Here is a 14,009-nt window from a genome sequence, read left to right as displayed (position 1 = left end):
ACTGGGCCGTGTCGTGCACCGGGAACCGGTGAAAGGGAGGGGTAGGGCAGGTATCCGCCGCTTCGCTCACCGTCGCGCAGCCCCCGCTGCTCCTGCAACGTCATCAGGCCGCGCCGCGCCGGTACGTCATAACGCGGCGCCAAGGGCGGGGCGAGGCCTGCGCGACGAAGGAGCGGCCGCGGCCTGCGCGGTCCAGCGGTGTCATGGTGAGTGTGGCCTCGGCCCAGTCCAGCCCCTTCCCCCGGCTCGAGTTCCCCCACCCTTATCCATTCTTACTGGTGTCCTCTGCAGAGCCATGGAGCCGGGGCGCCAGACGCTGCCGCTGGAGAACGCCTCTATCTTGTCCGAGGGCGCGCTGCAGGACGGGCACCGCCTCTGGATCGGCAACCTCGACCCCAAGATCACCGAGTGAGTGACGTTGTGCACGGCACCGCACTTCCCGGTGCTCCCCGCCTCCCCTGCTCCCCTCGCGACGCCGCCTTCCTCCCGTAGCCCATCTCCAACAGTGGTACCGCCCCACCGCCACAGTTCCCGCATCACCTGGCCGTGCTCCCCTTGCATCAGCAGCGCAGCACTGCTAGACAAGGCCGCATCTCGCTTTCGTTGTGTTTCCCCCTACCAGCCACTGTCCTACTCTGACCCTCCCTAGCTCTAGCAGCTCCCGTGGCCCCGGCGTTATGTTCCAGCGTTGGCCACTCTTCGGCCCTCGGTGCTGGGGGCTCTCCAGGGGGTTAGACGGGTGACAGTTTGGGGAACCCCCGCTGATGGTGCCCTCAGTGCCACAACAGCACATTTAGTTCTTGTCTCTGCCCCACAGTGAGGTGTGACAGTTGCCCACTCCAGGACAACTGCCATCTGGTCTCAACCCCAGTGGCACTGGGTGAGCAGCCTCTTGTCTGCTAGGTGCTGCAGCCCGGCAATGGGTGGCATGAGGGGTGTGGGTGTGTGTATGTGTGGGGTATGTATGTGGGGCCTCTCCAGGACTGCACTGGCCCCACAGATCAAGGGGCTTAGAAGCAGGCACCTAACTACTGCACATAGCAGTGTTCTGAGCTCAGGTTGGAAGCCCAGAGATTGGAGATGTTCTTTTTCCTAGACTAGAGATTTGTTAGAATTCTAGGCTTGAGACTTTTCAGGGTCACCAAAAGCTTTGTTTTGTTATTTTTTAAGGTGTTAGCAGTGGGATGTGGGTTGAACAGAGGAGAGTTACTCACTTGAGTAACCATGTAGTAACAAGACATGGCTTGGTGTGACTGGCTGCCTATGGTGGCCAAGTGCAAAAATCAAGCATGTGTATTTGTGTTTCTTTTTTTCTCCAGACTACAGATAATTATCTTCTGAGCAAACATAATAAATTGTCAGGGAAATAGGTCTTGCTGGCCTGTGTTTGGATAGTGTGATGAGAAATCAGTAGGTGCTATAAAAAGCCACAAACTAAAACAATTTGGGGTTTATATACTTCCAAGAAACAAACATTTTTTATTTAAATACTGGATATGACAGTCATGGCATAGGTTGTTTTTTTTCCCTCCTTTTTTTGTGTGTGCAGGTGCTAGGTTTTTATTCCACATGTGGTTCATCTTAACAGCAGTTTTCTGATAGCCTCTAAATGGAATCACTAATGCATTATGCTTTTCAGCCTTTCAGCTTTGGGTGGTTTCTGCATTAATTACCATTTTTATCCCACAGCCATATTACTCTGGTTAATGCTTATTGCCTGACCATGTAAAATTAGAGAGTTCTTGAGCATGTTGTTTGCTGGGCCCTTAAACTACTTAACCCAGGAAACTGGGTTAGTGTGAGGACAGGAGTAGTGGGTGTTTGTAAATGCATCCACTTCCTGGGGTGATTGTTGGTGGTGCTTTTGAAGACCCTTTCAGTCTAGGTTGTTCCTCTGAATCTAGGCCAAACAAGTAATAGCTTTACAGGGCAAAATGTGCTTTTCATAGCATGAATGAAATGAGTTCTGCAGGTTTCAATCAGCTTCTTGCATAGGCAGGCTATTCCTATTCCAATAATCTATTGCAGCTGCATGAATTCACCAGTCTGGATATGGGTCTTGGGTACCAGGGCAGCTTTGCTGTTGCAGACTGTCCATAGCAGTGTCACAGCTGCAGGCAAGGGGCTTCATTCCCCAGCATCATCAAACCCAGTGCTTCCATGCTATTAAGTGTTTAAAGCTTGCCCAGGAATGACAGTGCTTGTTGCTTATTTCAAGCTTTACAATTCTGTGTCTTGCTTTATGTTTTGCTTTAAAGATGGCTATTGTCTCCTACAAATCATATTGCAATTTCCATTTCCTTGTGAATGAATGAAAGAAGAGGAAATCCTTTTTAACACTTTCTCAGTGTAGAGACAAAGAGTGTGGTTCTGTGTCAGGTCAGTAAGGTTCTATAAATCACCTCAACCCCTACTTTCTCTTCCTAAGAGCTTGCATCTCTGCTCATAGTTGCTCATCTGAATGATCCCTGTTGAGACTACTAATCACATGACCTGGAAACAAAAACAGCTGTTTCTTCATTTGCTGCTTTTATCTGACTTTTAAAAGGTTGCCTCTGCAATCTCCATTAGAGATAACGTGTGAGATGTAGACAAAGTAAAGTTGATTGAGTTATTGGCAGGGTTAATAACTGGTTATCCTTTTTTGAGCAGAAACATGTTCAGAAAGTCTTGAATTAATCCAGGACTTCCATTTGGAGAGCAACCTATAGCTGCAATCAAGTGCTGGGGAGGTAATGGGCAATGTACACATTGGAGCATAAGATGCAGTGATGGGAATTTATAAATGTAGAGTTGCCCTCAAATTGCAGCCTACGAGCTGATGACTTAAGAGGTTATTGCACATATTGAGTAACTGTGACTCAAATGGGAATCTCAAAGCATCTTGAACATACCCTGTGAACTGGGGTATGGTGGGCCTTCTGGTAAGGGCATTCCTCCTTATCAGTAGTTTGTTTGGATGACTTCTTATATCTGGCATCTTTAGAGGATTGTTCTGCCAGTGGAAGAAGGTGATGTTGGGAGTCTGAGTGTATTCTTAGCAGCTGAAAGGAAGCGAGTTGGCACCACAGGACTCTGCAGTTGTTCATGGCATAGGATACTCTTCACCAGGCAGTTCTGATGCTGACTGATCCCTACCACAGCAATGCATGAAATGAGCAGTGGATAATTGGCTCTGGGTTTGGTACCACTGAGCAAGGAAGCTATGGAGTTCGCTCGCCTTCAGCATGAGCAGAGCCTGGTGCTTCCTGTCTTCCATTGCACAGTAGGGCAGGACGTGTGCTGTGCCACAACTCTGTTCACGTTACCTCTCAGTGCTCCTGTACTGGGGAGAAAACCACATCCTTTGGTTATGTCACCCATGTGGCAAGCAGGGTAGGGCTATCTGCTCTGCCCATCTGTTTGTAAAGCCTTTTCAACATTTTGCACAGGCATAAATTCTCTTTGCAGCTCTACAGTTACACATACAGATTACCTGGTTTCCAGTAGCCTTTGAGTGACCATTCATTTTCCACAGGTATGAGGGAGCGAACGTTCAGCTTCCTTGTTCTGATGCTTGTCTGCGATCCCATCTTGATGAGTCTCACCTACAAAACAATGTGTGCCAGAGTTGTTGTTACAGACTCCTACTGGCTCCCAGTGGGGCAGAATTCTTCGCAATAATAGGTTTTGCATGTGGCCCGGTCCCTCCGCAGTATCCTTGGGACAGCATTGTTCAGAGGAAGCCTTGCCTGTGTTTGAATAGCGCTCGGAGTGCCAGGAGGAAGAGTGGAGGAAAAGGAAATGGGGGAGCTGCTGGTTTGTCTTGCATTCACATCAGATGACAGGAAGTGGAAACTGAGGTTGGCTGCGGTGATCTGCGCGGCACGGTGGGGCCACATCTGTGTGAATAGCTCCCAAGCTCTGGCTAACCCCAGGCGTTGCCATAGTAAAGCTTTTTACGTGTTCTCACTTTGGGGTGTTTCCCGTGACAGGTCTTCCTTCAGTACTGAAGTCCTCTTGGCATAGACAGCTACTTGTCGAGTTACTGTTCATGTCCTCACTGCATGAACAATAACAAATCATAATCACAGCCTGGAACTTCTTGTTACGCTAGACTTCGGTTCTGAGCTTTTCCACGGAGAGTAGGTGACCTGCAGTTGGAGAAATTGCATGGGTGGTTGGACAGTGGCATCTGCATCATGTGTGATCTGAAGATTCTAGTCAAACAGATGATGTAGGTTGCTTTTAGACTCTTGTTTTAAAGGAACTGCTTTGCTGCTCAGAAATTACTATGTGAATGCAGAGGCTCTCAGAAGAGAGACCCACAAAGATTCCTTTGAGCAGGGCAGCTGCAGGGTTTTGTTGCTCCTAACAGAATGCAGAGAGTTATCACTGCCTTTCCAGCACCTCTCTAACTGCCAACAGGGGAGCAGCATTCCAATGGTAAGGACTTCATTAGGGTAGTGTTAAAATTGCAAGTGCTTTTTGCAGCAATATGTTTACAGAAACAAACCTGAGATGGCTTTACGTATTTTGGAGGCTTTTGAAGTTCAATGTGTGGGCTGTTGTATGCTTCATGTGTCTCCACAGATAGGGGTTTTACTTGCACATCTGTGACCTGCTTGTGGCTAGCTTGAGGTGCAGTGGTGAAAACTGGCCACTGTGTAACCAGCTCCTTTTTTGCCCCTGCTCTTGCTTTTGTATCTCCTTTGCCTTCTGAGCAGAAACTGAGGGTTGGTAGGCTTCTTGGAAGACCATGTGCTTCATCTGTGTTCTGGAAGCCTTCCATAATCAATTACAATGTGTTTATGCCCCTGGGAGGTAACTTGGCCCTTCTGCACTGCTCCTCTGAACACTTGCTGCACCTTCACCTCTTTAAAAGTGCATATCCTGAATGTCCACCGTGACCCATCCTGTGGGATGACTCACGTTCCTGGAACTTTCTTGCTCCTGAAGCTTAACAAAGGGCTAAAGCCCTTTTCAAACATCCTATCAGGCTTTATTAGGAAAAATGTTGTCTGCTTTTCCTATTGGACTGTCCTTAAAGCTGCCTGGTGTGTTTGGCTGTCTTGAACCATTCTGACCATTCACGCCTGGTTTCTTCTAGCGCCTGGTGCTCCGTTTACACCTCAAGTTAGCCTGGAAGGCTTTCAGAGCACTGAGTGTTACCTTGCAAGCTGAAAACTTGCCTTAGACTCTGTGACTTGCTAACAAATGCTTTGCAGCCTGTCTTGAGTAAGACACCCTTACTAAACCCTTAGACAATGTTTAAGTGTTAGAGATGGGGTCAGGCAGTGAAACAGGAACAGGTGTCATTTTCCTCTAGGTCAGCTAGTCTTGCTAAACACTTTGATCCCAGGGAACCACAAAAAGCTGGAAAGAACTTTCAGGATTAGATGTGGCCTGTACAACAAATGTGCTCCTTATTTTAAGTTGCTCAGTGCACTAGATGCTAAGCAGACAGATTTACACTGGCTTTCCCAGTTTTATTGGAAACAGCACCCTCCCCACTGGATGGCAGGAAGATAATTGGCTGAATAAGTGTCTGACTTTCATGTGTATGTCACTGAAGAACTGTCTGAGCCAGAAGTGCTGGCAGATTTGGCCTGGATGATCCTGAGGTCTGTCTGGTGCTTTTTTTTCCTCTTTCTTTTTTTTTTTTTTCTTGCTGTCAATTCCTGGTTGCAGCTTGTTCTGCTTTATTCTTCTGTCTTTCTGCTTTCCCAGCTCTGACAGGCCTGGGGGACAGTGACTGCATCTTTGTAGGATCATAGAATTGTAGAATGGTCCAGGTTTGAAGGCACCTCCAAAGGCCATCTAGCCCAACCCCCTCTGCAGTAAGCAGGGGCATCCTCAACTAGATCAGGCTGCCCAGAGCCTGGTGTAGTTCTGGGCAGTATGTGGCTGTGACCTTGCCAGTGCACTAATAGTGCTCGGCACAGGGAAGGGATAGGACTAGCAGTGCTTGTTCAGAGGAAGGAATACAGGGGATGGAACTGCTGGTGCGCACCTTGGGGATGGGGGATGGGAGACGTGATACTTATACTTGAAAGTAGGTGTGAGTTAGAGGAGACAAAGCCTTCCCAGACAGTGCATTTTTGGACATTTGCAATTGTCCAAAAGCTGACTGCTAATAGATATTCTGCACACTGGCAGAGCTGGGAGGGAAGGTTTTTGCTTAGAGCAGTGGCTGATAGTGTTGCTCGGAGCTGTAGAGGCTGAAAGGCTGCTGTACAGGGCACCCACCCCTGAGGGTGTTTGGAAATAGATGTATGGCACAACTGAACTGCTTGTGCACTGAATGTGAAATGTGTGTGTGTTTTGGTGAGTACCTCTCTATCTCCTCACTTTCAAAGTGGTGAAAGGTCATAAATATCTTCTCTTCTCTTTAGATACCACCTTCTCAAACTCCTTCAGAAGTTTGGCAAAGTAAAACAATTTGACTTTCTCTTTCACAAGTCTGGTGCTCTGGAGGGGCAGCCAAGGGGTTACTGTTTTGTGAACTTTGAAACCAAGCAGGTATGTTACTTTTTGTCTGAAATTCTGATTTAAATTACTGTCTTCTTCCCCTATCTTTTTTTTTCTGGTAATGTAAATCTAGAACAGGAAGGCATAAATTAAATGCCTCGTCTACACAAACTCACAGACTCTTAACAGCTCCACTTTGTGACTGCTCCTGGAAGTAGCAATAGTGATTTCCTTTCTCCTCTCCTGTCTTCCTGAGTCCTGCTTTCTAATGCTAATCAGAATGGGTTAGTTCTTCAGTCCACTTTTCTAGTGAGCTTGTGGAGTCATACCATGGAAATGCTGTGATCAGCCTGCTAGACCAACTGAAAACAAGACCTGTTCTGAAGTCCTCCTCTTTTATCTTGATGAAGGCACAAACGCCAATGCATGTTACACTGCCAGGTGTACAGCATGACACATCTGCAGCATCCCAGAGTCAGCTGTTCTAGGCTGTCCATTTGGGGGGTTAGCTCTTACTAGAAATGAATATTTCAATTCATGCTCACCTGCAACATTGGGATTGTAGTTACTTTGTCATAATTCTGCTAGAATTGTTTAAAAGTTAGGAAGAACAGTGGCTTTGGAGATTGCTTGTGGTTTTATGACCTCATCATCCTGCTATACAGTTGCCTGTAAGGATGTCGGAAGAGCCCTGGTACAATTCATTAGCTATGGAAAATTATTCATTGTAAGGTGGAACAGCATTGCAACCTAAATCTTCAACTGCTGTGAATCAAATTTGATGGCAGTATCCCAAAATTGAGATTCCACCACTGAGTGGAGAACTGAACCACATGGATAATGGCTCCAGTGCACACAAGCAGGATCTGGGATAAGTAGAGAGGTATTAATGAACCACAGGTAATTGCTGTAACAAGTCATGGTATTTTCTAGAGAAACTCCTGTAGCAGAAACCTGCCTCAGAATGCTGCTCTAGTGGCTTTTCTGGTATTTTCAAAACTCCTGATCATTTTCCTCATTTCCTCCCCCCAAAAAAACAAAAGAATAAACCAATGAAGCTGATAAAATTCTGGTTACTTGGATGTTGAAGTCTTCCAGAGATGCTCGTGGACTGGGATACAATGGGATAAACTTTCTTGGCTGCCAGTGAGCTGTACTTGGAGAAGACTGAATAACAAAAAAGAAAGGTTCTCCACATCTGAGCTGGTTTTGACTAAAGACATGGTTTGTTTACTGAACTCTCTTCCTGTGCAGGAAGCAGAGAAGGCGATCCAGTGTCTCAATGGGAAGCTGGCCCTTTCCAAGAAACTGGTGGTGCGATGGGCACACGCACAAGTCAAGGTGAGCTGCTGCTTGTGGAAGAACTGCTTATAACTTGCAAAATGGGAAACTTAATAGTAAGGAACAATTCTTACCAAAACTGTCTTAGCCTGGCATGATCATTTCAGTCTATTCGGGGGAAATGCTATTAAGTCTGCAGTGTCTCTTGTCTACCTAAGCTGTGCTGGATTAGCTGTAAGAATAGGCCATTTAACCTGATGTTCTTTGTAAGAGAGTTTCCAATCAGAGCACTGTGAACTGATTACTTCTATAAATGTCCATGAAATAACTTTTCCCAAAGTTATGAGTGATTGGCTGAGAGTTTGACTCCTTCCCTTTGTGGTTTTGCTCCCTTTTTGGATAGGAGATACATGGAAATTCCCAATTACCAAGTACTTTGTTCCACTTCTGAAAGCACTTAAGTGGCAACAGCTCTAATTACATCTGACTTTAAACCAATATATTTCCTATCTTAGCTCTATATCCTTTTATTGCTTGGTGTGCTGCACAAAGCATCAGGTTTTTCATGTTAACTTAGTCAGTACCTTCTGCAACATTCTTGTTTCAATATTTTAAAATTCTCATTGTGTTTGTCCTGTAGTTATTTACAATCTGGTATTTGATAAAGCAGTTTATTTTGCATGACTTTCTTTGCAGAGAAATGAATTTGAGGGGAGGCAAAGGGAGACCTGCCTGTTGCTGTTTTCCTCTGGGTAGTTTGCTTTTAGCCTTTGTGATTATCCTACGAGCGGCTTTTGACCCTTTCTTTTATCAGCTATGCTAGTAAATCTGGTTTGGATGCTGACAAAACCCAAACAGGTATCTTTGTTAAAGGAGATCATGTTGTTCTAATTATTGGCTTCAAGGGCTCCAGGCTCTTGTCAGCACATCCAGGCTTGGCCAAATCCAGCCTCCATTTTCTTTAGATGTCTAGCTACTGGAGTGCCACGTGCTTCCGGATGCCTGGAGAGTGATCAGGCCATAAAAGGAGTTTCAGCCAGAGGAGTGAGTGTCTGCTCAGCTGGGATTTCAGTGGGTAGCTGAGTGCATGGCTGTCCAGGGCATGGTGAAGAACATGCATAAATAATCAGTTCAATTTGCATGGCATTTTCGAATCTGCAAATGGGAAGATTCAACAGCGCAGATCTTTGGCTTACTGTAACAAGTGTTTATTTTAGACAATGCCAGCACCATGCTAAGTAGCTTTAAGATGAGTGGCCAAAGCTCACCAGACACTGTCAGTCTGAGCAGCCCTGCTGAAAAAGAAACCTGACCCTGTGCCAAGCGAAATAAGGAAGCCGAGCACTGCAAATAGTTCAGGAGGCCTGCTGCCCGCAGAGGTGACAGACTCCTGAGAAAGGAGGTGCTTCCTAATTGCTCTTTTTCTTTTTTTCTTATTTTCCCTTTTCTCCCAGCATTGCACAGTTCCATGCAGTTGTGTACTTGGGTTACTTTCTAACTCTGCACAAAGTGTTCTAGCACAGTAATTATCTCCAAATTTACCATCTTTTCTTCATGTCTTGTATGGAGGGGAACAGGAAGTGGTACGACAGGATGAGGTTTAAGGATCATGGAATAGTCTGGGATGGAAAAGACCTCCAAAGGTCATCTAGTCCAACCCCCCTGCAGTGAGCAGGGACATCCTCCATTAGGTCAGGTTGCTGTTGAGATTGACCTTGAGTATCTTCAAGGACAGGGCCTCAGCTACCTCCTTGGGCAACCTGTTGCAGTAAGTGTTTAGTATCAGAGTTTTATGTTCCACGTTGGTACTAAACAAATACTGTGGCTGGGATTTGTTTCAGTGCTTGGCCACCAAAATCATTCCTAGCAAAAGCTTCACAAAATCCAAGGTAATGATAACCCAATTTTGAAGCACATCTGTGGGAAAAAGTTTGTAATTACAGTGGACTTCAATCCTTGGTCTCTTGTTTACAGAGATATGATCACAATAAAAATGAGAAGATCCTTCCAATTAGTCTGGAGCCATCTTCCAGCACGGAGCCACCCCAGTCTAACCTAAGGTAGGAGATGGAGTGGGTGAGGGGTGACCAAACTGTGGCAGTGGCAGGGAACAAAACTCTGATTTAGGAAAGATCTGGAATTGCTGGTGTTACCTTGGTGTTAAAAATCTAATGTGGGAGAAAAGCTGTCTCCAGAAGGGCAATGTGCTGCTAAGTAACTAATTTGGTATGGGACACTTCAGACTTAAAGTTCACTTTTTAACATGTGAAGCTGCTAGGGCAATATGAAAGAAAAGAGGTGGGGAGAGGAATTGGGAATTAGTGTTCCATCTGCTTTGGCCAGAACGTGCTTTGCACTTCTTCCTATGAATTTTCATTGAGAGGCTTTGTACTGTACTAATTTGATTAAGCAAAATACTTGAGAGCAAGGATTTCTACCATAGTGGCAAAAGAGTAAAACAAAATCACAGCTAGTATTTCACAGGGAACTAAATTATTAAATTTTTTTCTGCCAGCTGATAGGTCTTCTCTGTGGGATGTGGCTAAATTCTCCAACCTCTCAGTTTACCTAAAGCACGTAGTGCTGCTTTGCTAATTCAGTTCAGTTGAAAGGGTGCGTGATTTTTCCTCTGTGGTCTGTCAGTGGAACCCTGCAAGGAACCAGGACTGGGGATAATGAATTTTACTACAGATAAAATGAGCTTGGGATTCAGAAGGAACACGCAAGGAAGTAATGAGCAGAGTCATACAGACACTGGGCTATGTCAGTGGCATGGAAGAGTTGTAGTGGGGATGGGTGCTGCAAGAAAACACAGCAGAGAAGAGAACGTTCCTTGGTCCATAACCAATGGAGGGTTGTGAATAACAAAAGGAATTTGGGGTGTAACCTAGGATAGCTTCTCCCTTTGGGATAAACCCTGCTAATGCTGAAATAATGTTTCTTCCTGACCTAATTAGAGTCTGGGGTTTTCCCATCCCAAGCGGTCTTGTAGCTGGGAGGAAGTCTGGCTTTCATTTCTCTGCTGTTTCCAGCAGCCTGATCTGAGCTGTGCTCTGCTGCACATGCTCAGACCTCTTTAAATGACATCATTTTACATGAAGTAGGAAGCCTTCTTGTGTTCTTGTCTCTCTCAGTATGCTCAAGAAAGTGCTGAGTAGGTGCAAGGACTGTTATTTTGTGGTGCAACAATATAGCTCGGAGGAGCTGGGGTTTGAAATTAAATCATGTGGGCTTTAAGCAATAGATTCCTGCTCGTGCACGCAGCACTGGCGGCTGCCTGGCCCCTCCTCGTGTGACTGAGTATTCGCATGTCAACAAAACCTCTGGATTGCTGCAGTCAGATTCCATGCTGAGATCAAGCTCAATTTCTCTTCTGCTTCTCTTTTCAGTGTCAGTGCAAAGATAAAGGCCATTGAAGCCAAGCTGAAAATGATGGCAGAAAACCCAGATGCAGAATACCCTGCAGCACCCGTTTATTCTTACTTCAAACCACCAGATAAGAAAAGGACTACTCCTTATTCCAGAGCTGCCTGGAAATCTAGAAGATGATGCTTATGAATGGAGAATGGTAGCAAGAAACACTGCTTTGTACACCTGGAGTCCTCCAATGCTTTTGTACTTTGTAGAGTGAGAAGGATGCTGCCACCTGAGCAGAACGCTGCCGCATGGAGCATGGTGGTTTGTGACACCTTAGGTGGTCTGCTGAACACTCCTCTCTGCCAGTACAGCTCGCAGCTGAGCGCTGTTCAGAAAAGTAGGTTCCCTTCAAAGCCTCTGATGAACACGCAGACAACCTCTCGTTAGTGTGCATTCATTAGCAAGATTAGAAACAGTAACCAGTCTGTGGAGTAAAGCACATCCAAAAATACTCAATTTAACTGATTACTTTTTAAAGTATTTTTGAACTAAAAGTATTCAGATTCCTGTTTTTAATGGAGGGGAAGCACTTGGTTTTGATTAACATTCTGTAGTCACCATGGAAAACTTTTTCATGTCAATAAAACTCATTTTAAATAGATTTTGCAACACTTTTAGTAACTGTGCATGCGATGGTTTATATGCACCGAAGCAAACTTACTTTGCATTTCCATTTGCAAGCTTTAAAGCATTACTTTGTGATGTGATAACCTTGAGATGACGACACGGCACGGGTATTTTTTGGTGTCATTTAGGCTGTAGGTGTGTGCCTCTCTGTAGGAATTAGTGTATTTATATGCCACTGAGGTCTGGTGCCCTGAGGTCTCTGCCCTACGCTCCAGAGCGCAGCCGTGGCATATCTCGTGTTTGCGTTCCATAATCCCCTGCAGTGGCAGCTCCTCAGAAACCAGATGTGACAGCGTGAGAATAACACTGCAGCCTCTGAGGCATCTGTCAAGCACATGACCTCAGCATTTGCCCACCAGCCAGTCCAACTTCTGGTTTTCACTGACTGGTAAAGGTGGTCAGTTGTCCCTTGGTGTGAAGTGTTTGTGGTTAAATGGTTCTGCTGCATGCTGAGGATCATCTGTGCAGGGTGCTTAGTTTACAGGTCTGAGGGGTAGCATTTTGCTTAAATGCTTTGATCTGCAGCACATTCTTCTCCCTAAACATTTTCTGCAAAATTGAAATCTTAGGGAAAAGCCTTGTCTGGCAGCAGTCCTCCTGAGTGCACACAGTGCTGTGGCTGCATGTGCAAGGGGGCTGTTGGAGAATGTGTGTGCTCAGGGGCTGATACTTTCCCCCCCCCACCACCACCACCCCCTGCTGTGTGTGCTCTTTTGCCCTGGTAGTGGTGAACCTTCACCTAGTCGCTTGAGTTACTTCCCCAAGCTGGTTAGCAGTGGTCTCCAACAACGAGAGGAAAATAAGTCCCTGGTTTCTGTACACAGGCCTTGCTCACTGGCATGGCAAAGTAAGGTTTGTATTCCTACAACGATGCACCTACCTCTGAGCAGAGCCTGCTTCCTGCCTCTGAACCACGCATCTGGAGCAGAGCTGCGCGCGTCCGATGGATGAATTGTTAAAAGCCTGAACTGTTCAAAATTGGGCCTTGTGCTGTTAAATATTTGCTTTCTAGTTTTTGGGAACCTGATTTAAGAGAAAAGTAGTGTCTTTGGGAGCTTGTACCCTGTGAATGTCAATAACACCCGTTTACATTCCTCTGCAAACAGCTGTGTTTTGTTCTTGCGTGGTCTAATGTTTGTAGTTCTCTGCATCTGTGTGTTATTTTGAACTCCAATCAATTCTGTTCCTATTAGGATTTAGAAAATACCTAGCTTCAGATCAGGTATGTGGTTGTCTTCCTGTCAGAAACATACTTTAAATACATATTTATTTGTATTTAAATACAATGTGTTGAAATTCTTGTGGCTCCAAATAAACATTTAAAATGCATGTTTTCCTCCAGGAAAGTGAGGGTGGTGAGCAGGAAGTGAGGGTGGTAAATGCTTGGCACCAGCTGAAGTCCACTGATACAAATCTGGGGACAATAGCATCAGTCTTTTTAAAAATTGTTTTCTTTTTTGCACTGCCACAATCACTAACAGAGATGCCTTGTCTGTCATTTGGCCAGACTCAGACCTGGGGGAGCTTTATTGCAGGTTGGTGTTTGTGTCTGCTGCTGTCGCCAGCCTGGCAGGCGCTCGTGCTGCCTGCACATCCCAGGAACGCTGCAGCTTTCCCAGGGCCCCAGCAGTGACAGCAGCACAGGCAGAGGGTTTCTAACCCTGGAGCTGGGTGGAGGTAAATGTTTAGTGACATCTTTTCATGAGCAGCAGCATATCAACGATAACAATACTTGTTTGAGGGAAATGTGGCATCGGTGTGGCGGAGGATGCAGCTGGCTCTGCAGCCGTAAGTACAGATGTTGGCAGGCTGGTGGTGGGAACAAGCGCTGAGCTTGGGCCCAGCCTCCCAGAGGAGTCTGGGGTCAATTCTTGCCTCCAGCATTCAGTCCTGTCCACTTAAAGGTTTCCTTGCTTCCCCTGCATTTCCAGCAAAACTCTGGGACAAGGTAAAGGTACCAAGGAAAATGTTCAGTGTATTCATGGTACAGGTTTTTCCTCACTAATCTTCCTACCTGTGGTGAGACTGTCAGTTGGGACAGATATGATGTCATATCTTCATCCACAGGAACACATCCAACCCCATATCTCAGGGTTCTGGCTGGTTGCTCAGTGGCATATGGGCTCCTTGTCACTGCCTTGTACAAGCTCCAGCACTGATGTAAGTATCATGTAGTGTGGGGTCAGAAAGGGGATGAAGTTGCAGGTAGCAGCTGTGTAACTCATGTTTTGGAG

At 45.9% G+C, this 14,009-nt stretch overlaps 1 protein-coding gene across 1 annotated transcript; it reads left to right on the top strand.

Moving 5' to 3' along the window:
- Nucleotides 1–112: 112 nt before the first annotated feature.
- RBM18 (RNA binding motif protein 18) lies at nt 113–12,441 on the top strand. The gene is made up of 6 exons (XM_009907465.2): nt 113–206; nt 292–408; nt 6,375–6,501; nt 7,705–7,791; nt 9,706–9,791; nt 11,121–12,441. The coding sequence occupies exons 2-6, from the start codon at nt 296–298 to the stop codon at nt 11,278–11,280; spliced, it is 573 nt and encodes a 190-aa protein (XP_009905767.1). The 5' UTR covers nt 113–206; nt 292–295; the 3' UTR covers nt 11,281–12,441.
- Nucleotides 12,442–14,009: the final 1,568 nt, after the last annotated feature.

Source organism: Dryobates pubescens, chromosome 29, assembly GCF_014839835.1.
Source record: "Dryobates pubescens isolate bDryPub1 chromosome 29, bDryPub1.pri, whole genome shotgun sequence".
Taxonomy (NCBI): Eukaryota; Metazoa; Chordata; class Aves; order Piciformes; family Picidae; genus Dryobates; species Dryobates pubescens.
This window is presented reverse-complemented; position numbering and strand designations above follow the sequence as displayed.